At 44.7% G+C, this 26,998-nt stretch overlaps 1 protein-coding gene and 1 non-coding gene across 2 annotated transcripts in view; both read right to left on the bottom strand.

Annotated features, from left to right (window-relative positions):
• The window catches only part of PIEZO2 (piezo type mechanosensitive ion channel component 2), a 1,301,103-nt gene that overhangs the window by 113,915 nt on the left and 1,160,190 nt on the right, over positions 1 to 26,998 (bottom strand). The window contains exons 50-52 of the mRNA XM_029587157.1: positions 5,483 to 5,599; positions 5,175 to 5,272; positions 3,291 to 3,481 (exon numbers count right to left, since the gene is read on the bottom strand). Coding sequence (XP_029443017.1) covers positions 3,291 to 3,481; positions 5,175 to 5,272; positions 5,483 to 5,599 — 406 coding nt within the window. The remainder of the gene's footprint in view (positions 1 to 3,290; positions 3,482 to 5,174; positions 5,273 to 5,482; positions 5,600 to 26,998) is intronic.
• On the bottom strand, positions 13,652 to 13,764 carry LOC115086387. The gene has a single exon (XR_003855265.1). It is a non-coding gene; the product is annotated as a small nucleolar RNA SNORA11 (small nucleolar RNA).

The following is a 26,998-nucleotide window of genomic DNA, read 5'->3' as shown; positions in this document are numbered from 1 at the left end:
GAGGGAACGCCCCTGTGTTTCCCGCCATGACATTTATAAGATGGGGCCTGCGCGCCTTAGGTAATACCCTATTCAAGATGGAGGACGGGATTGCCCACGCTGTCCCAGGAACGCAGAGGAGAGTGGCATGAAGAGGCAGAAGTCGCCAAATCTCCGAGAATCACCGGTACAGGCAGAAAGCAGGTGAGCAACAGAGGTCACAGCCATCTGCGACAGATGGGAGCAACAGTACCCACCTTCTTAGGGCCCCTCCCAGGGGGTTTCGGCTTCTTAGGATGAGTTAGATGAAATTGGTTTATCAAATCTTTGTCGAGGATATTTTTAGCAGGCTCCCAGGTATTTTCTTCTGGCCCATATCCTTCCCAGGATATGAGGTACTCCCAGTGCATTGGTACAGCATATCTCACAGAATCTCATTCATCATATTTTGGAATATGGCTGGAGCATTACATAGGCCAAAGGGTATGACCATATACTCAAAATGGCCATCTATGGTATTAAAGACCGTTTTCCACTCGTCCCCTTGATGAATACGGACCAGATTATAGGCCCCTTTTAGATCCAATTTTGTAAAAATCTTGGCTCCCTGGAGCCTGTCGAATAACTCTTGAGATCAGAAGTAGGGGATAGTGGTCCTTGATGGTAATTTCGTTTAGTCCTCTGTAGTCAATACATGGACGCAGGGATCCATCTTTTTTGCCGACAAAAAAGAATCCTGCGCCTGCACGTGACTTGGAGGGTCGGATGAATCTTTTTTGCAAATTTTCTTGGATATAGGCCGATATGGCCTTAGTCTCTGACAGAGAAAGTGGGTATACCCTTCCTCTAGGGTGCTCCGAGCCTGGTTTTAGATTAATAGCACAGTCGAAAGACCGGTGTGGTGGTAGTACATCAGATACTTTCTTTGAAAACACGTCGTGAAAGGACGCATATTGTGGCGGCAAACCTGGAAGAGAAGCAGTGGTAGACATGCAGGGTATAGGTGTTACCCTCTTCAGACACTTGTCATGACAAGCTGTACCCCAAAGTGAAAGTTCCATGGTGCTCCAGTCAAACTGGGATGTGTGATCTTGCAGCCATGGGAGGCCAAGTACTATAGGGTGAATGGCCTTATCAAGCACCAAAAATGAGATGATCTCCATATGAAGAGCACCAGTGCACAAGCAAATTGGTTGTGTGGTATGGGATACTTCTCCAGGTAATGGTTTGCCATGTATAGAAGAGAGAAGTAGCAGAATGGGTGTTAGAATTTTAAGAATCCGTAGATGTTCTACCAGCCTTCTAAGTATAAAATTGCCACTGGCTCCGGAATTGACAATTTCTAGAGTCTGGAATTCAAGGGTCCTGGAGATGATTGAGACTGGGAGTGTCAGTGGAGGAGATGGAGTAGTAAGACCTAGGAAGAGTCCTCTGGCAGATCTTAGGCCTGCATGTTTCCCGGACAGATGGGGCAGGATTGAACCGCATGGCCTGGTTGACAGCAGTACATACAGAGGCCTCTTACGGTAGTGCCTCTCCTTGGCAGTTAGATAGCTGCAGCCTAAATGCATGGGTTCACCTTCTTCAGGAATTGGTGTAGTCTGGGTCTCTGCTGCAGGTGCGGCTCATTTACGCATACTTACAGATAGATGTTTCTTAGGGCTCTTAGCCTCTTGGGATTGTTCCCGAAGGTGACGATCAACTCTCCCAGCAAGGTCTATAAGTGAGTCCAAGATGTCAGGTAATTTACGTGCTGCCAATTCATCCTTTATACAGGAGTTAAGGCCCTCAAGGAAAATCACACGTAGACACTTTAGATCCCAATGAAGCTCTGAAGATAGAGTCTTGAATTCAATCACATAGTCCGGGAGTGGCTTGGCTCCTTGTTGGAGATGTAACAGAGTGGATCCGGTGACTGTCTTGCGTGCAGGGTCATCAAATACTGACTTAAAGAGAGCAAGAAACCCTGGCAAGTCGCTAAGGATCAGGTCATTGCATTCTCAGAGAGGTGAAGCCCAGGCCAGGGCTTTCCCATCTAAAAGAGACAGGATATACGTGATCTTGGATAATGCAGTAGGAAAGTAGGTTGGTTTTAATGAAAAGTGCATTCAGCACTGATTGAGGAAGCCTCTACATACCAGGTAATCTCCTGAGAAGCGAGTAGGGGCTGGCAGAGGTACTGCAGTTCGTCCTGAAACCACTGATGATGAGGCATCTTTATCAGACGTACTTGGAGTATTCAGTTGTGAGTTCAACTGATTGAATGCATTAGTCAAGGTCTCTAAAGTCTTCTGTTGTTCAGCAAAATGTTGGGCCAGGCTAGGGATGGCCTGAAGGGCTGAGACCTGAGCCGGGTCCATGAAGTTAGCAATCTGTTATATTCTGGTATGTTTGTGGACCCTAGATTGGGGCGAGAGCTGACTCTACCCACAGGGAGGAGCCCTGTGGGGACTCACTACGTTAGGCGTGGCCTTAGCTGAGATGGACACAATAGCAATAGACTGTATTATACTGGAAATGTAGAGGGGCCCACCTAGTGGGATAGATAGGCACAGTCCAGAGATGTGGGTGGCTCGTAGATGATATCCCTGGTAGTGGTCCGTGGAGCGGGGTACGCCAGGGAATCCCTCCTTAGCTGGAACTCCTAAAAGATCCGGTAGTGGCCTGCAGCATGGGGTACACCGAGGATCACAGGAGAAGGTTAAGAGAAGAGCAGGAGGTCAGCGGAGCAGTAGAGCAGATGCTACTCACTCTGAAGTGCACAAGGAAGGCTGCTGAGGTGATCACGGTAGTGGCCTGAGGCACGGGATACACTGGAGGTTTCGTCAGCAGAAGATAGCGAAGTCACAAGGCTGAACCAGACTAGCCTGGAGTAGGCGTAGAGAGATTCCAGGCAGGAGGGCCCTCTGAGGTGCAGATAGCGAGAACGCGACAAGGCCCCCGAGCAGTGGGTATCTAAAGCATTCAAGTCTCTGGTCAGGAACGAGTTCAACGTAGCGAAGCAAGTGTCTCCGAAGGAGTGGAATTCAGCAGGAAGGAAGTCCTTGCTAACTTGTAGGTAGCTCAGACCGGCTGGCTCAAATACACTCAGGCAGATGACGTGATGCAGAGGGAATGCCCCCAAGGTTCCCATGATGACGTGTATAATATGGGGCCTGGCGCGCGTGGGCCTTAAGTAATACCCGATTCAAGACGGTGGATGGGATTGCCCATGCCTTCCCAGGAACGCTGAGGAGAGCGGCATGAAGAGGCAGCGGTTGTCAATTGTGTTGTGTTACTGCTTGCGGGGCCAACCGCAAGCAGCCTCTCACCTCCTTTTCTGCTATGCTCCCGTCAGCATCTTGCTGCTCCCGTGGCTTGGACTGCCACTCTTCATGCGACCGGAAGGCCACCAATGATGCTCCCAAGCGGCCAGGAGGCCGCCACTGCTGCTGTGCTGTCGCGGCCCGGACCGCCGCACCCAGAACCATCTCTCGCGGCAGGGAGCCGCAAGTCAGTTTGTCTTCAGCGGATGAGAGACATCAGCACCTCGCTGAGGTCTATTCTGCGGCCTAGTGCTGCCCCTAGCTTGTCCCTCGTGGCATGGATGCCGCCACCGGGCTCTCCCTGTTCCTGCCTGCCTCTAGGCACGTGGCCGCGCCTCTTCACTAGATTTAAAGGGCCCGTGGCCGGATATGCCCTGGGCCCCACCTGATGATGTCATTCTGGGCGTTTTCCTGTTAGCCCTATAAAAGGGCTTCTTCACCACTCCTGCTTTGCCTTGCATCGGAGTTCCTTGTCCCTGGAAGTCCTGTCTTCCAGTGATCTGTCAGGTCTTCATTCTTCGTTGGAGCTCTATGTCCTGTTTTGGTTCCTGAATCTTTGCTACTTGTCCTGATGTTTCATCATCCATTCCCCATGTTCCTTCCTTGTTTGACCTGCCAGCTCCTTGAGTTCTCCAGATGGCCACCTCGAGGGTAAATCCATTCCGTCCGGTTTCTGTTTCCAGTCATTGGAGCCTCATTGTGGCTGGGTTCCCTTCCTGCGCTTGTCCCATTTTCCGCGTGGTCCGTGACCAACTTCCTTAGATTGTATAGGGCACGCAGTGGGACAGGGTGGTCCGTGACCAGCCCCGTGGGTCCGCCCTATGGTGGACTATGTAGAGCGCCCTGACAGACAGTGCCTGTTTAAACCTTCCAAGTTCCACGTCTACGTCTTGAACTTTCCAAGTTTCACGTCTACGTCTTGAGCCTTCCAAGTTCCACATCTACGTCCAAGTCTTCCATGTTTCAAGGTCTCCGTCTGCCCTCATCCTCTGACTGGCCTTCCGCTTATTGCCATTCCCAAGTAACAGGTCCGAAAGGGCTTGGAATGGTCGGAGGACCATTCAAAGACCACCATTGAGTTGTTGGTTTTCATGAAGCATGCAGGTCCGGTAGAGGGTCAGACCTCTAGTCTTCACCCATGCTTGGACATGCCTCACCTACCTCGGTACTGCCTTGGAGTCCTCTGGGGTCGTGCCAAGGCCCATGGACACACATCCCCTCAGAAATGGGACCGCTCTCCTAGCGCTCCCTAACAAATTGTCTGAAAATCACCGGTGCTGGCAGAAAGGAGGTGAGCAACAGAGGTTATAGCCGTCTGTGACTGACGGGCGCAACAACAGTAGAGGCAATAGGCACTTCAAATGGTTTGCTTTTTCTTTAAAGGTGACCACTATCTTATAATAGCAAAGATTTTTCTTCTTTTTTTTCTACCGCATTATGAAGCAGGTTTCTCAGATACAGCATTAATGTCTTTAGTTAGTTTTTTAAAATTTATGTTTTAAAGTTCTGGCCTATGGGCTCCTGATAAGAATAACGATTGTAAGCACCGCCCATATGCCTTTTTGAAAACAGATCAACTTCTGCCTTCAAAAATGGTTCTTTGTAGGTGTTTGCGATGTCAGCATGCCGATGCAAGGTGCATAACCACATTTATAAAAGGGAAACATACAAAATGAATACATTGATGTTGATCAAAGATATATATTTTTCTAATCAACCATCAGACAGAAAAAAAAATCCATCATAGGTTGAGCTTTACAAATAACAATCTCGAACGTTAATCCTGGGAACTAATAATTTCTAAATTGTTTTTTGTAATTTCAGTTATGACATACTACATTCAAGAGCATCCATATATAAATACAGTAGCCAACTCAGATAATCATATACACAAATAAAACTGCATACTTTCTAGCAGCTGCTTGATAGGCTTTGCAGTTGAATCACTTGGTGCTTTGATAAACCATGGATATGTATTTTCCAGTGTCCTGTGTGAAATGAAAAACAAAAATCTAATTATTTTCTTGTTGCTACTACTAAAGCATATTTAAATATTAACATTTGGTTCTAAGAACATATCTACTTCTTTGTATTTCATTTTATTAAAACACAAATTGAGACTCACTCAGTTTATTTTAGTCTGGAAGCTTCATCTGACTTCAGACATACATAAAATGAGATTTAAAGGAATCACTTACACATCTGTTGACTTGTTTGAAGACATCATTTCAGCAATTCCTCTTCTAGTTTGATTTGTGAGGGTAACTGAATGCTTATAAGATGTTACTTCTGCTTTAGCCCCAAGATTGAGATCTCTGTCATAAATATAAAAATGCATATCATTTTTATCAGTAGAGGGTATGTCACCACTATATATATATATATATATATATATATATATATATATATATATATATATATATATATATATATATTTGAACCCCATTGCCTTTTACTACTATTGGTACTAATTCTGTTGAATTGTCTTATCTTATTCAAAGGACTTACCTGGAAAAATGGAGGGTTTTGAAAACCCAGTCGGTTTCACTGCCCCTAACTTGTCGGGCTAAGTAGTTATGCAGCTAAAAACATAGCCAGATAAGTCAAGGAGTGGAGAAAGTTGTGGCACAGGGCAATATATTTATTTTTAAATTTATTTAGTTTACACTTTTCAGTTGGTAGCTCTATCAGGCCGATACAAAACGGTGTGCTCAAGTCGAGCGCACCATTAGCCCCCGTTTGGTCGCGCGTTTTCCATGCGCTATTATTAGCCCTTATACAGTAAGGGGTAATAGTGCATGGAAAACGCGCGGCCAACCCCCCCCCCCCCCCCCCCGAAACTAATAGCGCGCTCAACATGCAAATGCATGTTGACGAGCCTATTAGTTACGCTCGATATAGAAAGTAAAATGTGTGGCCAAGTAGGAGTTAATTTCGCCCGGCACCCGGGCAAGTGTACAGAAATGCAGAAAAAACTGCTTTTCTGAACACCTTCTAACTTAATATCATAGCGATATTAAGTCAGAGGCCCAAACATTAAAAAAAAAAAAAACCCTCCAAAAAAAAAAAATCTGCCCGTGGCCCCTGGGTTGGAAAACGGATGCTCAATATTGCCGGCATCTGTGTTCTAACCCGTGGCTGTCAGCGGGTTCGACAATCGACGCTGGTAAAATTAAGCATCGGTTGTCAAACCCGCTGATAGTCGCCGCTTCCGCCAATAAGGAGGTGCTAGGGACGTGCTAGTGTCCCTAGCGCCTCCTTATTAGCACAGGCCCTAATTTAAATACAGAATCGCGCACCTAGGAGAGGGGCCTGGGCGCGCATTGGGAGAGCAGGCCTCACCTCGGAGCGCCGGCTCTCCCACGCACTTTACTGAATTGGCCTGAAAGTGAGTTACATTCAGGTGATATAGTAAATGTTGGCAGAAAAAAACCAAAAGTGGTTCATCCAGTCTGCTCAGCACGTTTTTTTCTCTCCCCCCCCCCCCCCCCCCCCCCAAGTGTAAACTACCACTCTGTGGAAGTTACTTCCATGCCTTCTATTATGGGTGGCAACTGCCACTCCGTGCCATTACACTGTATTTCCCTGTCCCCAGAGGGCTTATGATCTAAGGGTCTGATTTACTAAGCATTTTTCCCATAGATACAGAATGGAAGAAAAACCTTAGTAAATCAGGCCTGGAGGAAATGGAGGGTGAATGACACACATTGCCAGATAACCCCACTATTTGACATTAGCTGGCTAATTCTAGGTTTGCTTCAGAGCAGTCCTAAAGTTATTTGATACTTACTGGCTATCATCAGAATAAAGCCAGGTAAGTATTGTAAAAAAAATAAAAAAAATCCCCAAACCTTCTGGGCCTTCAGCCTGATGCCCAACCCTTTAAAATAGGTGCAGGCTAGAGTCCAATTCCCCCACTCCACCTTCCCACCCACTAAAATTGAAAAAGAAATGCTGGTCCTAGTGACCTAGTCTGGCACACCCTTCCTTCCATGATACTGAAATGAAAGGCATGAGTCTTCCTCCTCCTATCTGCAACTTCTAGTACACCCACCCACCCAAGCTGGTACTGTCTTACATGCTCCCAGCCACTTTTGGCATTGCTCTGACAGCCACGCTGGAAATGTATACTCATAGCATTGCTGTCAAAGCAAACAAGCAATGCTGTGGCTGACTATAGAGTATATCAAGGCAGTGTTGTAAGAAATAACTGGTCTTTTTCTGCTGTCATTTACTATGTTACTTGAACTATCAAGAAGAGGTATCAGAGTAGGAGAAAAGAGGTAATATCACTGGTGAATCTCCACCTAGATTAATATGTTTAGGTCCAGAGACCATACCTTTATAAGGACACTGAATAGATAGAAGCAGTTCAGGGAAGAGCTGCCGGAATGGTAGAAGGCTGCCAACAAGAGAAAGAGGATGCAATAGAAACATTCAAATAACATGCAACTTCCATAAATTATAAGAAAATAGAATTTTCCTTTGTGTGCCCCTTCATGCGAGCTTGAAGTGCAGCCTGACGTCTGAACAAATCCTCAAAAAATCTATACAAATTCATAAGAACATAAGAACATTAGAAATTGCCATGCTGGGTCAGACCAAGGGTCCATCAAGCCCAGCATCCTGTTTCCAACAGAGGCCAAACCAGGCCACAAGAACCTGGCAAGTACCCAAACACTAAGAAGAACCCATGCTACTGATGCTATTAATAACAGTGACTATTCCCTAAGTAAACTTGATTAATAGCTGTTAATGGACTTCTCCTCCAATGGACTTCTCCTCCAAGAACTTAATTTAACTCCCTTAAACTCAATAAAATAAAAAACCTCAAAATTGAAGACATCTTCATCCATTGAAAAAATACCAAACAAAAGAAACTGCAGATCCCTGATGAAAAAACAAAAAAACAACAGAAGAAATTACAATAATCTGATTTATCCAAAATGTAACAACAATTTCACCAAAAAATTTCCAGTCCTTAACTAAATGTACAAATCCTAGAAAAAAAAAATAACCTCTTATAAATGATCTAATAGAAAATATAAACCCCTCCATATTCTGCATAACTGAAACATGGCTAAAAGACTCTGACAATATTCTTCTAAACAAAATTGAATGTCCAAATCATGAAATGTTCCATTTCCCAAGACCTAAAAGAAAAGGAGGAGGCCTCCTAATAATTTGCAAAAAAGAACTCAAACTAAATTGAGATAAAGCCACCACATGAAGTTGCAATATTTAAATCACAAAAAAAAAAAATTGTTCTAATATACAGCCCACCAGGAACACTCCTAAAAGATTGTTCACCTTTAATTGAAATCTTCACAAAATCATTCCCTAATCTGAAACAACCATAATTGCAGGAGACTTTAACTTACATATAGATAACACACCTAAATCCAACCCATATAAAATATTCATAGACACAAAGCAATGGGATGGACCCATTTTATAACTAAACCAACACTCAAAGCAGGCTATATCCTTGATCTTATTTTTGCCAATCAAAATAACTGCCAAATCAATCGATCCCAAAAAATTGTTCCATGGTCAGACCATCAACTAACTGAAGTGAATATTACACTCCAAACCTCGCAAAAAATAAAAACTAAATATAATAAAACTATCAAATACAGAAAAAAAGTAGAACCCAAATTCTAGACGAACATATCAAACAAAGATTTTTGGACTCAGTATAAGCAATATTCCATCGCCTTTTAATCTCTGGCGAAAAACCTTCAATGAAATAGCTGATGATCTATGTCCTGAACAAGAAAAAAAACCTCTACAGAAAAGAAAATGATTCAAAACAATGAGGACTTACAATGTACCAAATAAAAACTAAGAAAATGTGAGAAGCAATGGAGAAAAAAAACAATCAACAGAAAACCTTGCAAAATAAAATTACAACTATCTAAATACCGAGAACTAATAAATAAAACAAAAACATAATACTATGCTAATCAAATTCATGGAATAATCTACAACTCTAAACTGCTCTATGAAACAGTAAGAAACCTTATCAAAGATCCAACATCCTCTGCTTCAAACAATTATGACTTCACAAAAACCTCTTGTAATGATTATGCAAACTATCTCCTACATAAAATAAATACCCTCAAGTCACAATTTTCCAATGACCACCAAGTAGATAACTCAGAAACTCACCCTACCAAACCAAAATGGACTTCTTTCAATACAGTATCAAAACTTGAAGTGAATCAGATAATCAATAAAATGAAGCCTGCGTCCCACCCATTAGATCCCATCCCAGCTAATACCCTTAAAAAATAAACACTGTGATCACACCAATAATCACAACAATAATAAAACACTCACTATCACAAGGAATAGTTCTCAAGATGGCAAAACAAGCTATTGTGAAACCAACATTAAAAAACAAAATTGGAAAATTAGATGACTGGGACAACTACAGCTCAATCTCAAACTTAGCTTTCATCTCAAAAGCATTAGAAAAAGCAGTTCTATATCAATTAGAAAATCACCTGAATAACAACAATATTCTATTCCTAAACCAATTTGGATTTAGAAAAAAAACATTCAACAGAAACTCTGCTCATATCCCTAACAAACAACATACTACAAGGATTCAATCATAACGAATCATATTTACTGGTTCTACTAGACTTAAAAGCAGCATTTGACACTGTGGACCATCATCTACTATGCCAACAACTAAAAAAAATTGGAATTGACAGAAAAGTTCACAAATGGTTTTCCTCCTTCCTTAAGAATAGATCTTTTCAAGTAAAATTAAACAACCAAATATCAGACATATTTGAAATAGACACGGGAGTTCCACAAGGCTCAGCACTCTCGGTAACCCTATTCAACATCTACCTCCTTCCAATATCGACTCTCTTAGACAATCTGGACATGAAATTTTTCATATATCCTGATGATATTCAATTTTACATTACTTATGATAAAACCTTTGAAAGAACTACAGCAACCTTAACAACATATATGAGATCTATTCAACAAGAACTTTCTCTTCTAAAACTTAACACAAATAAAACTGAAATAATATGGCTAAGAAGAGACAAAAATCTCAAACAGCCCACCCTCAACCTTGGAATAGCCCACATTACACCCTCAGATGCAGTCTGTGACCCTGAAATACAGATAGATGAAAATTTTAACATGAAAAAACATATAGCAAATGTTGCTTACCTGTTACAGATGTTCTCACAGGATAGCAGGATGTTAGTCCTCACATATGGGTGACATCACAGGATGGAGCCCTGTATGGAAAACTTTTCTGTCAAAGTTTCTATAAAGCTTTGACTGACACTGGCACACTGAGTGCACTGAGCATGTTCAGCCTGCAATTATCCCTGTGACCACAGGTGTCTCCCTCAGTCTCGTCTTATAGCAAAAAGCGCAAGCAAAACTAAATAAAAGTAAAAACGTATACAGACCCAACTCCGCGGGGTGGCAGGTGGGTTTCGTGAGGATTAACATCCTGCTGTCCTGTGAGAACACCTGTTACAGGTAAGCAACATTTGCTTTCTCACAGGACAAGCAGGATGGTAGTCCTCACATATGGGTGAGTACCGAGCTGAGGATGCCTGAGAGTGCACCAAATGCACCCAAGACGTGCAAAAGCGCAATGACGGGGGTGGAATTTGGAACGGAGGGCATCCTGAAACCCGTAACGGGTTGGTGGAAGGATGTTGGGTAATTAAACCGAAAAGAATAGGAGTAGACGGACTAGACAAGCATGGAGCATGCCGGCTAGTCGTATCTAAGCAATAATGGCTGCGAAGGTATGGAGAGAGCTCCAGGTCGCAGCCTGATAAATATGTACAAGCAGCACCGGCCAAAGGTAAGCTATGGAGGCTGAGATGGACAGAACAGAGTGTGGTTACACACAGTGTTGTAGTGAAATGCCTGCTTGTTGGTAGGAAAAAGAGATACAGACCGACAATTAGGAGGAATAGGTCTGTTTGCCCACTGGAACTTGCAGCTTGGCTCTTGCCACAGAAGGAAAGAGTTAGGTGGAATTCCTATGGAGTGTAGTGCAGTCTAGATAGAATGCAAGTGCACTATTATAGTCCAAGGAGTGGAAAAACCCTCTTGCTTTGGTGAGAGAGAGGTGTTGGAAAGTGGGCAGAGTATATTCTAAGTAAGGTGAGATGCAACGTCTACCTTAAGAAGGATATGAAGTTGAAAACGTAAAACCACTCGGTCATGGAGGAACGCAGGGTCGGGTGAGTATGTAACAAGGTGTGTAACTCATTGACCCTATTGGTAGAAGTGATGTCTATGAGGTGCTTGACAGAGGGAAAGTATTCCCCATGGCAGACTGTTAAGTGAGAGGAATGGAAAGGCTCGAACGGAGAATATATGAGTCTTGTAAGCACGAATTACATGTCCCATTCCGTGACTAGTGAAAACAGAGGCAGCTTGATCAGTGGATAATCCATGGTAAAATGACTCAGAAGGGGTTGACCGTTAAACGGGTATCCCCACTCCCAAGTGGTACGCCAATTGGAACCGAGGTGTACCCATGTGAAGGATGTCTGGGGAGCAGAATCCGAAGGAGTAAGAAAAAAGAGTGGTGTAGAAAAAAGAAAAAGGGTAAAACCCTTTTGTAAGCGTCATGTGGTAAATCATGCCATTTTGAATGGTAGGATTTGGGTGTGGAAGGGTTTTTATGATGCTACCAGTATCTGAGAACATCATTGAGTCTATGATATGAGACTGACTTGTGAGAAGGCAAATTGGTTACTGGTGTGATAGACCGAGAAGTATGGGAAGCATAGTGGTCTCGGCCAAGACGTGAGTCTGAGGAACAGTGAACCCCATCTTGTTTCAGCAATAGAAGAGTGCTGGCTATGAGAGGCAGCGGAAGAGACACATATAATAGGGCCTTGATGGAACAAAGGTGCCTATGGGAAAGCATTGGAAACATGTGTAGGAAGGAGAATCCGTGCACCGTATGGTTCGATGCAGACGCAGAGGGCAAGTTAGATTGACCTCGGCGCTAGAAGATTTCTCTTGCTACACATGTAGTCCGAGACCATTCTAGAGGATGGAAACCTATATGAAGAAGGTCTGTTAGTGATTCAGTAAGTCTGTCAGATAAGTGGCCCGAGGATGCATGGAGCGAGCAAGGGCCAAGGGTAGAGCTGCGGAGCATTCTAGCAGAGCAGATAAGAGGTTATGCGTGTTTGTGTGTTGGAAAAGCACATTGTCCCTATGCTGTCTGTCTGTATGCACAAAGATTTGTTGCAGAGGTAGTATTGGAAGGCATAAGGGCATAACTCATGGTAACAAGCTCTAGGAAGTTCATGTGAAACTTGCTTGGAGCGGAATAGAGGCATATTGGGTTGAGAAGATGTTAGGATAAACTTTACAACCCTGAGTAAATGTGAGCATTAGCAGGAGCAGACTAGGTTTTGGTTCTAGATCTGCAATATGGATGTGGGACGAAAGCGGTTGAACAGCTTAGCCCCACTGATAATAAAATTTCACTGAACCTAACCCATAGCAATTTTGGATCTATGAGGAAAGTGCATAGTGAAAAAACCCCATGGCCCGACAATGAAAGAATTGAGGGGCTGAAGTTATGGAATATGCGTGCAGGGACATATAGGAATGTGTTAGAATGTCTGCGCAGTTGCTGGACAGGAAGATCGTTGTGACTGTGGTGTCCAGAAGCGTTCTATAAGGGATTTATGGCAGTGACAGCAATCCCAGGTAGTAGATTTATAGTGAGTCATGAAGAAGTTAGAGCTCCTTGCTTGGATTTTCAGTGGTTATGCAGCTGTCCATGCATGGAAAAGCGTGAATGATGTTGTACTCCATAGAGAAACAGCAGTCACCGATAGTGATTTTATGAAATACCCCAGTTGCCGGAGCTGGTGCAACCGGCAGAGCTTGGGATTGTTATATTGTTGACTCAGACTACTTACTGTGATATGGAAGCATGGTTACAAGAGATACCATTTTACCTGAGCCTTCTGAAGAAAGTTGGTATTTCTGAGGTCCAGGATGGGTGGAGAGTAACTACTTTCTGTTGAAAGAAAGAATAGTGACATTAAAACTCCCCAACCCCCCCTCCATCCTGCGCTTTGTAGCATCCGGGGGAGTATACCATGAATCTTAGTACAGAGTGGGGTGGCCGCTCTGACATCCGGCAAGTTGGGAGACCCGGAGGTGTCCAACTGGTGGGGCTGATGTAACCTGGATATCATGTAACCTCCCAGGGGAGAGTGAGTGGTAAAGTCTTACCCGCATTTCTGTGTGCTGTACAAGAAAACATTGAGGCAAAAATGGAGGTTAGACTCCAAAGAAATGTCCAAGTGCAACTTTATTAAAATGGAGACCAATAATTTTTATATGTGCCCTGATCTGGGCACATTTTTATATGTGCCCTGATCTGGGCACATTTTTATATGTGCCCTGATCTGGGCACATTTTTATATGTGCCCTGATCTGGGCACATATAAAAATTATTGGTCTCCATTTTAATAAAGTTGCACTTGGACATTTCTTTGGCGTCTAACTTCCATTTTTGCCCAAACGGCTTTTTTAGATAGCCTACCCTCTTGCTTTTTTGGTCCAAGAAAACATTGAGACCTGTCACCAGGTTTCGAGGTGGACTTGCACTTGAGGCAGTATTTGCTGGATCTCATGTTTAGCAGATCAGTGAATCCTTCTGGAACTTCGATTCTGAATTAGGAACCAGAAGCCAGAGTATTAATCAGTATAGGGTCCCATTGCTGACAACGGGAGGATGTCATGATGCAATCCCAAATGAATGGTAGAGAGGTTCTCTTGGTATGGTGTCTGACATAGCTGGCAATAGCGATATATGACACTAATACGGTTCTTGGAAGACAGGTGACTTAGAACCTTTCGAACCATGTAGCCCGAATTAGAGAACAGATCTCAATGGGAATGCCGCTGAAGCGGGATTAGACTACTTACCATCCGACATGGATCACCGAAGGACGAGCCGGTGAAGACTGATGGCTCCGTGGATATCAGGAGTCATCGAGGGGTAGCCTGTCAGACATAACGTCCGTCTCAACTCTGAAACCTGGTATGGTAGTGCAGGTATAGAGGAGACAGGCTGAGCGTGGCTGGCGCTACCACAGTCATTTGTGGAGGGCCACAATCCTACACCGATGTCAGTGTGGCACGCCTCGGGTACAGGGGAGCCATTTAATGACTTGTGAACCTGGCCCTCGTTGCAGCGGCTCGATGTGTCGTGATGCCAGTCCAGAATTCTTCGGAACTCGTTCCGGTGTTTCTGGAGCACCAAGGACTGCCAGAACTGTGCGGAACAGTGGTGATGGCAGTGGTGATGTTGCTCGGCCCAGGCATTCTCCAGCACAGAGAAGGATAGCACCGACGTGCTGGAGGCGTCGGTGGTGGACGGTCACCGTGCTGGTGACAATGAGTGCCACGGTGCTTGGCCCGGTCTTTCCCTGGCACCGAGGTGGATGCCCTTGCTGTCTTGGATGGCGAATGTTGACGGACTGTCAGCATGCCTGCACTGCTCCTGGCACTTTGTAGTGTCGTAGGCTAATATGGGACTTTAATAAGAACCCAAAGCAAGGAGCACTGTGTTTAGGCGAGGGCATTACGTGGAGGTGCTATCGATGGCGCCGAAGCAGCCTCGAGGGCATCATTAAAATATATATATGAAAAATGTTGATGACCCGGGCAGAGCAAGGATAACAGTGACGAAAGCACTGATGGCATCGGCATCGATGAAAGCCAAGGAAAAATCAGTGCCATGGATGAAAAACATAGATGGTACTGGTAGAATCGATGCAGGGAACGATGGCATCAATGTACCGTCGTGGAGGGGTACCGATGGCATCGAAGAATGCAGGATGGTCCGGAAGGGAGTACTGACGGTAGCGATGGGGGCATCAACTGCGTGAGGGTACTGAGGAAATCAAAGGTCCTGGATTCGACAGAGGCCCTGGCGGCAACAGAAACCATGGAAGTCCCTGTCCCACTAGCGCTAATAACCAGGCAGAGTGTCACTGAGGGATACTCGCAGGCTATGTGTGGCTAACTATGAAACATAGGGAGAGGGAAGGCCACAGTCAATTGGCAGGCCAGGGAGGTGACAGGAACCGACCGAAAAACAGGGTATAGTACTCACAGAGCATCGAATATATGTGCGCGAAGGGAGACCCGTGCAGGGAAAAGTGTTTGTGAAGTAAAAGTTTAAGTGTTTCCATGCAGAAAAAGTGTTAGAATTTCTCACAGAGCTCCTAACCGCTATGCTTACTGCAGAGCGGAAAAAAGAAGACTGAGGGAGACACCTGTGGTCACAGGGATAATTGCACGCTGAGCATACTCAGTGCACTCAGTTTGCCAGTGTCAGTCAAAGCTTTATAGAAACTTTGACAGAAAAGTTTTCCGTACAGGGCTCCATCCTGTGATGTCACCCATATGTGAGGACTACCATCCTGCTTGTCCTGTGAGAAAAGCAAAATAATGAAATCTGGGTACTTTAAACTCAGAATCTTACATCATCTAAAAACTTTATTTACCTTCCAAGATTTCCACATAGTCCTACAAACATTAATATTTTCAAATCTGGATTATTGCAACTCACTTCTGTTGGGCCTTCCCGCAAGCACAATTAAACCACTACAACTTTTCCAAAATGCTTCAGCAAGACTTCTTATAGGAACTAGAAATTTTTTTTTATTTTAATTTATTCTTTATTGCTTTTTATACAGTTTACAAAGAAAAACTTTGCACAGAAATTCTGAAACATATTTTCTCCCAACATTTATACATTAACGAAAGCATCATCCATAATTTAGACCACAATCTTATTTCAGGAAAATTGGAGGGAGGAGACAGAAAATCTTGGGAGTCAATTTAAAAAGAAAAATATTTCAATTGAAATAATTTAACATGCTAGCAAATATTTATCCTCTTCATCAACAGCCTGATTTTAATTTTTAACCCAGTTCCTCATTTGGAGAGGAGGTTACAAAAGCCCTCTTTCTAGAGTCTATAAATATCCTAAGCTGTTCTGGGGCATAGAATATATACACATCTCGATTTAAGGTAACAACCCCTTTACAGGGGTATCTTAAAAGAAACTCGGCCCCCATTGTATTTACCTCCTGCCTCATAGAAAGAAAGGCCTTCCTCCTCTCCTGCGTTATCTTCGATAAGTCTGGGAATATTTGGATCCTTTAACCCATGAAACTCTCACTCATATGTTGAAAATAGAAAGTCATTAACAAACTAACATCAGTTTCAGTAATTAAAGAAACCAGTAAAGTCGCTCTCTCATATATTTCTATGGAGGATTCCAAGATATCGGTCAGATTACTCAGATCAAGTTGTGGCTGATTACCTTCCCTATTTCTATTAAATGGGAGGAAATAGACCTTATTTATAGCTGGAATCTGATCAGATGGTATTTTCAGTATTTCTATCATATATTTCCTCAATGTCACTCGAGGTTTTCCCAAATTATTTTTGGGAAATTCAAGAGTCTTAAATTCAGTCTCCTCAGTCTATTTTCAATGAGTTCCACTCTTCTGTTAACCACTTGCTTATCCTGGATTAAAACATGACAAACATTCTGTGTCGATTTTACTACTGTTTGTAATTCTGTAATCTTGTTTGTATTCTCACAAATCTTAACATTGTGTTCCTGAGATACTATGTCCAACTTCTCAGACATCTAATTTAACTGCCTTGTCAGCCCTTGAAAACGTGAGCCATAAGAGGCTACCAACTCCTATAGGGATTCCAGAGTCACCGAGCTCGGTTTTATAAGGTCTATAGTCGCGGAACCACCCTGCGCCCCCAAAAGATCTTCCTTTGCCGCAAGCCCCCCAGACTCCACTCGAGGTGACACCGCCTCCACCGAGGCCTGGCAGATTAGATGATGCAGTGTTCAGCGTTTCTGACCTTCCCCGCTCCTCAGATGTCTCCAAACCTCTACGCACTGCTTCCACTCCCTCCAGTTTGTTCACTGGACTCTCCTGTTCTGTGTCCAACACCGTGATCGCTGGTGGTGAAGTTAAACTTGGAGCGGTCGGCAGTGGCGTAGCTAGACAATTTGGCGCCCAGGGCAAGAGACTTCTTCGGCGCCCCCTCCCTCCATCAATGATTTGCATTGAAATCGGTGCTATTTTTCTGCAGAGCCAGGCGTTTTGGTGCCCCCTTAGACCCGGCACATATACTCAGTGTGCATGGAGTTTATACAGTGTCTAATTAGCATACATGGCTGTTATTACATCCCGTACTTCCACAAGTTTTTGCAGGATGTGCACAAAAAAAATCCACGCAGAAAAATCAGCAGTCTTATTACATTGGCCTGTCAGATAGCATCACCCCACCCCCATTAGACCTTCTGAAAGATAAGAGAAACACGATAGTGGCGCATGTGATCACCGTGGAAGTCTCCAAGATCCCAGTCCAGCTCAGTTCACAGATATACTGATTTCCCTGCTGCCGGCGGCTAACACACAACATTCAGTGTCTGACCTGCACTCAGTACGCGGTGCTGCAGGGGCCCTCCACGGCCACACGCCTTCTTCCTGTACCACCCCCCTTTCCTTTTGGCCGCTACAAAGAGGAGTGCAGTTCTGCAACAACTCTGCTGGACTCCTCTAATTTGACTAACAGGGAAAGCTCCCAAAAGAAAGGCGGCGCCACAACCGCCTCAGTCAAAACAGAAACCAAGCTCGAATGAGCTTCCGCCCGCCGCGGTCTACTCCAAGCAAGTCCACTCGCCGTCTCCCGGGAAACACCTCTGACTGCCGGCCAGCTCCGCCAATCAGAGGGCAGCAGCAGCGAAGACAGATGAGAGACTGCCGCCAATAGGGGACACGCGCGAGCGAGGTTGGGGAGGCTTCGCGGCCAGTTTTTCTCGGCTACAGTCTGCACATGCCGGCGACGGGAACGATTGGGGTTCCTTCCAGTTGTGAGCGATGAGCTATGGTAAACTGCTGCCACGAGGCGGTGCGCGTGGGAATGGAAAAAGTTGGTCGGAGAGCGTAACAGGAGCTTTGTGATTCCTAGAGCGTATCCCTCACACGTTTTGGCTCCCCTTTAGACCCGGCGCCCGGGGCGGCTGCCCACCCCGCCCACCCCTCGCTATGCCACTGGCGGTCGGTTTCCTCAGGTCAGGAGGGCTTAAAGTTGTTTCCTCAGGCGCCTGCGACGCTCCCAACGATGCATCGTCAACGGGGAATTTAGCCACTCCTCCAGGGTAAATCGCAGTAAGTTCGGGGATCGTCTGTTGCTCGGGAAGTGTGGGAGGTATAGAGGGAAATACCCTCACACATCCTTTTCTTTTAGGAGGCATTTATTTTGAAGTTAAACAATTTTTCAGCAAAGAAACTATGGGCACTCCAAGCTACCACTTCTATCGTGCCACCATCTTGGCTCCTCCCCCAGAACTAGAAAATTTGATCACATTATCCCTTCTCTTATTGACTTTCACTGGCTTCCAATAAAGTTCAGAATCCATTACAAAGTTTTATCCCTCATCTTTAATATCATAAACAACTATGATCCACTTCCTCCAGGAATAACAATAAAAAGCTACAGCCCACAAACAGATCTCAGATCTCAAAACAAAAATCTCCTTACAATTCCTTCAAATCTGAACACTCATCTAACCCAGATAAGAGAATGAATGTTCACAATAGCAGGACCCAATCTATGGAACATCTACCCGGATCAATAAGACTGTTAACAGAAAAAAAAAAAATTCAAACAAAAACTTAAAACCTGGTTCTTCAGAAAAGTCTACGAACTAATGTAAAGAGATATCATATAAGTCACTTAATGAACATTATTATTATTATTATTTTTTATATACCGACATTCAATCTGAGATATCACATTGGTTTACATTCAGGTACTGTAGGTATTTCCCTAGCCCCAGAGGGCTTACAATCTAAAGGGCCAATACAGTAAAAATTGCGGGAGAGCAGGCAAGCGCCCACTCTCCTGTGTGCGCAATACAGTAAATACATTTATTTAAATTAGGCATGGCGATAAAAAGAGGCGCTAGGGACACTAGAGCGTCCCTAGTGGTGGCTGTCAGTGGGTTTGACAGCTGACGCTCAATTTTGCTGACGTCGGTTCTCGAGCCCGCTGAGCCACGGGTTCGGAAACCAGACGCTGGCAAAATTGAGCCGCAGGCCTCTTTTAAATTTTTTTTTTTTTAACTTTTTTAAACTTTCGGGACCTCTGACTTAATATCCCGGTGCCCAGAGAAATTAGTGCCTACATTTCTGAAAGTAAAATGTGCAGCCAAGCTGCTTATTTTACTTACTGAATTGCACTAGAATACCTAATAAGGCCATCAACATGCATTTGCATGTTGCAGGTGCTATTAGGTTTGGGGGGGGGGTTGGATGCACTATTACCCCTTACTGAATAAGGGGTAAGGGTAGTGCATTGAACACACATGTCCAATCAGCCTGTCCCTTTGGTAATGGAGAGTAAAGTGACTTGCCCAAGGAGCAACAGCAGGACTCAAACCCCTGGTCTCCTGGTTCATAAGCCCACTGCTCTAACCACTAGGCTATTCCTCCTCCCTCAATATTACTCCAGAAATATAGCAAAATTGCTTACCTTGTAATAGCTGTTATCCCAGGACAGCAGTATGTAGTCCTCACATATGGGTGACGTCACTGATGGAGCCCTATCCCGGAAAGCTTTCTGTCAAAGTTTCTAGAAACTTTTGATTGGCCTACTGAGCATGCCCAGCATGCCATGATCCCTCGAGCCACAGGGATCTCCCTTCAGTCCCATTTGTAGCAATGAATGTTAGCCAAAAATAAAATAATAAAACGTATCGGACCCAACTCCACAGGGTGGCGGGTGGGTTTCTTGAGGACTACATCCTGCTGTCCTGGGATAACACCTATTACAAGGTAAGCAATTTTGCTTTATCCCAGGACAAGCAGGATGCTAGTCCTCACATATGGGTGATTAGCAAGCTACAGGCTGAGTCAGCTTTGTATTGGACCAACAGTGTACATCTTGTGCAACAGGCACAACAACTGGTGTACTGTTGGGAAAAATGAGGCAGCCTGAAATCACGAAAAGTTGGATGTGGAAGGAATTGGGATTATACTGGAAACAAGTTCTTTAAGACAGATTGTCCACAGGCTGAATCTTGTCATCCTTCCTTGTCGAGACAGTAGTGAGCTGCAAAGGTGTGAAGAGAACTCCATGTTGCGGCTTTACATATGTCAGCTATTGGCACTGAACGATAGTGTGCTACTGAGGTTGACATTGCTCTTACTGAGTGAGCCTTTACTCGCCCCTGGAGAGGAAGGCCTGCTTTTTCATAACAAAATTGTATACAATCTGCAAGCCAATTGGATAGAGTTTGTTTGCCCACCACTTTTCCAGGCTTGTTTGGATCAAAAGAAACAAAGAGCTGGGTGGATTTCCTATGGGCCGTAGTGCGATCTAAATAGTACGCAAGCGCATGTTTCAAGGTGTGTAAAGCCCTCTCTCCTTGAAGAGAGTGTGGTCTTGGGAAGAAAGTGGGCAAGATGATGGATTGATTCAAGTGGAATTCCGTAACTACCTTGGGGAGAAATTTTGGATGTGTACGGAGTACCACTCGATCACATAGGAATGTTGTGTAGGGTGAGTATGTGACAAGTGCTTGTAACTCACTGACCCTTCTTGCAGATGTGATGGCTATTAAGAAGATAGTCTTCCAAGTGAGAAATTTAACATCACAGGAATCCATGGGTTGAAAAGGAGAATGCATGAGCCTTGCTAAGACTACATTTAAGTCCCATTCCGTGACCAGTGGTCGGTGTGGAGGTTTAAGTTGAATTAAGCCCCTCATAAACCTACTAATGAGGGGTTGTATTGATATTGGTGCATCCCCAACGGTATTGTGGTAAGCTGAGATTGCACTTAAATGTACCCTTACAGAGTCTGAGAGGTGCCACAGATAGTCTAATAAAGATGATGTAGTGCAGGAAAAAGGGTCAACACTGTTTTGTGTGCACCACATAGTAAACCGTTTCCATTTAGCGCGATAGTTCTTTCGTGTGGAGGGTTTACGTGAAGCTACAAGCACTTGAGAGACATTAGTTGAAAGATTGAGAGGTTGTAGAATCAAGCTTTCAACATCCATGCTGTGAGGGATAGGGATTGAAGGTTGGGATGATGCAATCTGCCCTGATCCTGAGTTATGAGAGTGGGTGCTGTGCCCAGGCTAATTGGGTCTCTGATCGAGAGGTCTAGAAGTATGGGGAACTATACTTGTCGAGGCCAATACGGGGTTATGAGTATCATGGACCCTTTGTCCTGTTGTAGGTTCACTAGAGTTTTGGTTATTAGCGGTATCGGGGTTACGCGTATAGAAGGCCTGAGTTCCAGTGGCGAGCAAAGGCGTCCCTGGGTAAGCGGTTTCTCTGCTTGTACAGGGAGCAAAAATTGTCCACTTTGTAATTCATTTGTGATGCAAAGAGGTCTACTGTTGGATGGCCCCAACATTGTAAGATCTTGGTCGCCACTTCTGGATCCAGAGATCACTCGTGAGGTTGGAAATGACGACTGAGGCGATCCACCAGTACGTTGTGAATGCCTGCTAGATAAGTGGCCAGGAGAAACATTGAGTGTGTTAGGGCCCAGTCCCAAATCTGTGCTGCTTCTTGACAAAGGAGATATGAGCCCGTACCTCCTTGTTTGTTGATGTACCACATGGCTACTGTGTTGTCTGTTTGTATCAGAACAGTCTTGTGTGAAAGGCAGTCCTTGAATACATGCAGCGCATAACGTATAACTCGAAGCTCTAGGAAGTTTATCTGAAATGTAGCTTCGAGTTTTGTCCAAGTCCCTTGAGTCTGCAGATGACCAATGTGTGCTCCCCACCCGAAGGTGGATGCATCTGTAGTTAATGCCACTTGCATAACCGGTTGCTGGAACGGTAGGCCTGTGAGAAAGTTTTCCTCGTTCATCCACCATAGGAGTGAGGATCGTCGTTGTTGAGTTACTTGAATTGGATACGACAGTGGTTGAATAGCTTGTATCCACTGTCTTCTGAGTGTCCACTGAGTGACTCTCATGGCTAATCTGGCCATAGGACTGACGTGAACTGTGGAGGCCATGTGACCCAGAAGAGTGAGACATTGATGAGCTGTTATTTGAGTGTGTGTGTGAAGAGAGCCTGCTAATGAGGCGAGTGTCTGCGTGCGGTTTTTTGGAAGGTAAGCTTTGGACGTTATGGTGTTTAATTCTTCTCCAATGAATTGTAACAGGTGAGATGGTGTGAAGTGGGATTTCTGGTAGTTGATTAGGAATCCCAATGAATGGAGTAGAGTTAGTGTGAGCTTGAGAGAGTTGAGAGCTCCTTGTTTTGTTTGGCTTCTGATGAGCCAATCGTCCAGGTAAGGGAACACGTGCACTCCTTCCTTGTGCAAGTGGGCAGCTGCCACTGCTAGGCACTTTGTGAATACTCGAGGTGCTGAGGCAAAACCGAATGGTAGCACCCTGTACTGGAAATGATGTTTTCCTACCAGGAATTGCAGATACTTGCGATGAGGAGGGAATATTGGAATGTGAGCGTAAGCATCTTGAAGATCCAGAGAACACAGCCAATCTCCTTTTTGAAGTAGAGGTAGCATGGTGCCTAATGATACCATCCTGAATTTTTCTTTTCGTAGGTATTTGTTGAGCTTCCGGAGGTCCAATATGGGACGTAGGCCTCCTGTTTTCTTTGGAATGAGGAAATAACAGGAGTAGAATCCTCTGCCCTGCTGAGGTTGGGGAACTGGTTCCACGGCCCTGGCTCTCAGAAGGGTGGATAATTCTTTTTGTAAGAGTGTGGATTGGTTGTGTACTGTCCAAGACGAGGTTGGTGCAGTATTGTTTGGTACAGTGAGAAAGTCCAAGTGGTACCCTTGAGATGTTATTGAGAGTACCCATTGGTCTGTGGTGATGTGTGACCAATTGTGTTGGAAGAAAGTGATCCGACCTCCTACTGGTAAATTTGGGGTCAGATTGCTGGAGAAGCTGCTGTTCTCTGATGTGAGTTCAAAATCCCAAAGTTGACCCTATCTGCGGTGGGGGTTGAGCTCTAGGTGCTCTTGTTTGTTGGGTCTGCGTTCTTTGCACTGGCCTAGATGACCTTCCATGAGCAGGAGGTGGATAGTAATGATGTGGCCTGTAGTATGGTCATTTGGAATCTTTCCTTGGAAGTCTTCGCGATGATGGTTGAGACTCCTGAGGTACAGAGGAAAGTTGTCTCAAGGTTTCTGAATGCTCCTTTAACTGAGAAACTACCTCTCTTACTTTATCTCCAAAGAGATTATCTCCCATGCAAGGGAGATCAGCCAGTTTCTCCTGTACTTCTGGTCTCAGGTCGGAGGCCTTGAGCCAGGCCCATCTGCGGGTACTTATACCTGTGGCTGACATTCTTGATGCAGTCTCGAAACTGCCGTAAGCTGCACAAAATTTGTGTTTGCCAGCCTTCAGGCCCTTATGCATGATGGAAGTGAAAGAATCCTGAAATTCTTTCACTTCCATCATTCTTTCACTTCCATCAACCTACCTTCTCATCTCTTCCAATGTCTGAGACCCCCAAAAGCAATCCCACACGAACACGCTAATCACACATGCAAGAGATCTGGGAGTTATAATCGACAGCCAGCTGAGATTAAAGCAGTTCATCAATCACACGACAAAAGATTGCTTCTATAAATTACAGGTATTGAAAAGACTCAAGCCTCTACTACACTTCCAAGACTTCAGAACTGTTCTCCAGACCATCTTGTTCTCTAAGATCAACTACTGCAACGCTATTCTTCTAGGCCTCCCAACATCCACCACTAAACCTCTTCAGATGCTCCAAAATGCAGCTGCGAGAATCCTGTCTAACACCAATAGGAGAGATCACATCACGCCCGTCCTCAGAGATTTGCATTGGCTCCCTATTAGCTTCAGAATTCTTCACAAATCCCTCACTATCATCCACAAAACCATTCATCACCAGGTCCCCCTTGACCTACTAATCCCGCTTAAACTACACCTCTCTTCTAGACCCATCAGGGAGGCCTATAAAGGATCTCTACACACCCCTCCTACCAAAGCCACCCATCTGTCAACTACCAGTGATCGGGCCTTCTCGATTGCAGGTCCTACCATCTGGAATGCCATACCTCCTGATCTTAGACAGGAACACTGCCTACTGACTTTCAAAAAAAACCTTAAGACATGGCTGTTCAAACAAGCCTTCCCCAACCAAGGCTAACAACAGTCATGTAGCAACAGCTTCGTCTCGTTCAGATCTTGACCCACCAAGTACCTACTCTACTTGGTTGTAATTAGTTAATGAGTTATCTATCCCCCTTTCTTTTCACCTCCCCAGTTACATACCCCTGTTTCATTGTAACTTTTAAGCTTCTTCTAGTTGTGTTATGTTATGTTATAATACTTTGTTCCCTGTGAACCAATACGATATGATCTTTTTTCATGAATATCGGTATATAAAAGTGTTAAATAAATAAAAATAATAAATAAATAAATTGTTGGGGGAGAGTTTCAGAGAGTTCTTGAATCTGTTTCCATAAATTATGCTGCTATTGCGAAGGACGCAATTCTGGAGACTAGCATGGAACCCTGAAACATTTTCCTGCCAATAGCATCTAAGAATCTATTGTCCTTTCCAGGAGGATTAGATGAGTGAGGCTTTATTCATTTGGATTTCTTTTGAGCTGACTCAACTGCTACTGATTGGTGAGGTAATTGAGTCTTTTGAAAGCCTGGAATGTGCTGGACTAGATATGTAGCATCAGTCCTTTTGTTCACCGGTGATATGGTACAGGGATGTTTCCATAGCTTGTGTTGCAAGTCAATGAGGACTTCGTGAACTGGAATTTCCAGCAGCTCTTTAGGTGGGTCCACGAACTGTAACACTTCCAGAGTTTTTTGTCTGGTGTCCTCTTCAGATTGAAGCTCAAAGTGTATGGTGTCATCCATATCTGATAAAATTTGAGAAGGAAAGGTCCTATGGAGGGGATTTTCTTCTTTCCTCTGGAGAAGAGGGTTCTGAGAGGACTTCCTCCGAAGAAGTAGCTGTATTGGGATCGCCCCAGGTGTCCGGTGTATGTGGACGAGGAGGCATCGATGGAATGGGTATAGTTGGCATTGACGGCATCCCCGGTGGTTTCGTCAGAAACAGTGGAGAAAATGATGGACTTGGTCGTGATATTCCCGATGGACCTGGCAGTGGTTCAGGCATCGGTACTTCCTTTAGTATTTCCTCCTCTCTTGGTGCTGGCATCGGTACTTCTGGTAGTTTTATCGGAATGGCACCGATAAGAGTATCTAGTTTTGCTAAAATTGCCGCAAAAAAGGAGATGTCTGGCATCGGTATCGGTGGAACCGGCGATGGAGTCAGCAATGGCATCGGTATGGGCACTAGAGATGTGAATCGTGTCCTCGATCGTCTTAACGATCAATTTCGGCTGCGAGGGGGAGGGAATCATATCGTCGCCGTTTGGGTGTTTAGAGTATCGTGAAAATCGTTAAAATTGTGAACCGGCACACTAAAACCCCCTAAAACCCACCCCTGACCCTTTAAATTAAATCCCCCACCCTCCCAAACCCCCCCCCCAAATGCCTTAAATTACCTGGGGGTCCAGCGGCGGTCCGTAGCTAAATCAGGGGAAGGGGGAGGGCAGGAAAACCGGCACACTAAAACACCCTAAAACCCACCCCCGACCCTTTAAATTAAATCCCCCACCCTCCCGAACCCCCCCCCCAAATGCCTTAAATTACCTGGGGGGTCCAGCGGTGGTCTGTAGCTAAATCGGGGGAAGGGGGAGGGCAGGAAAACCGGCACACTAAAACACCCTAAAACCCACCCCCGACCCTTTAAATGAAATCCCCCACCCTCCCGAACCCCCCCCAAATGCCTTAAATTACCTGGGGGTCCAGCGGCGGTCCGGAACGGTCTCCTGCAATTGAATCGTGTTGTCTTCAGCCGGCGCCATTCTGCGCCGCCATTTTGCAAAATGGCGGCGCAAAATGGCGGCAGCCATAGACCAACACGATTCAACTGCAGGAGGTCGTTCCGGACCCCTGCTGGACTTTTGGCAAGTCTTGTGCAAAACGGTACCTGAGAGGGAACTTTGTCTTCGAATGTCATAACAGCGCATTCTACAACATGTCAATGGAAGACATTACTCAATCACCACTCTCAAGTTAAGTACATTACTAACTTGTTTGTAGCTGTATTCATATAACAGCTATTATAAAGACTCTAGATCCTCAAGCAACCGATGATTAAATCAAAAGCATGGTGAAGCATTCATAGCTCCACAGAGGTTACCCGATACATACAAGGGAACCGAGGTGCATGTATGAAGGTTGCAGGAGTTATCATTTAATGTATCTGTCTTATTAAGTCACATTCTAGAGAGTTATATGCTGTTTATTTAGGGATAACACAGTTTGAACAGCAACAATGAACTTTTTATTACTTTCCCAGTGCATCCTCTGGTGCCCCACAACCTTTACAAGTAACTTAATAAAGTTACACAGACTTTAACTCAACATTACCCTCCATATCATATTTTCCCCTCTTCTATTGTACACACTTTCACATACTAGAAGAAAAATGAGCTATTCTGAACAACCATAGGAGCATCGTGTTAACTGTCATACATTCCCTGGAGCAGATGGAGATTAATCTGGCC

The sequence above is a fragment of the Rhinatrema bivittatum genome, chromosome 2 (genome assembly GCF_901001135.1).
Source record: "Rhinatrema bivittatum chromosome 2, aRhiBiv1.1, whole genome shotgun sequence".
In the NCBI taxonomy this organism is placed as follows: Eukaryota; Metazoa; Chordata; class Amphibia; order Gymnophiona; family Rhinatrematidae; genus Rhinatrema; species Rhinatrema bivittatum.
The sequence above is the reverse complement of the archived record's forward strand: the minus strand, read 5'-3'. Positions and strand labels throughout refer to the sequence as shown.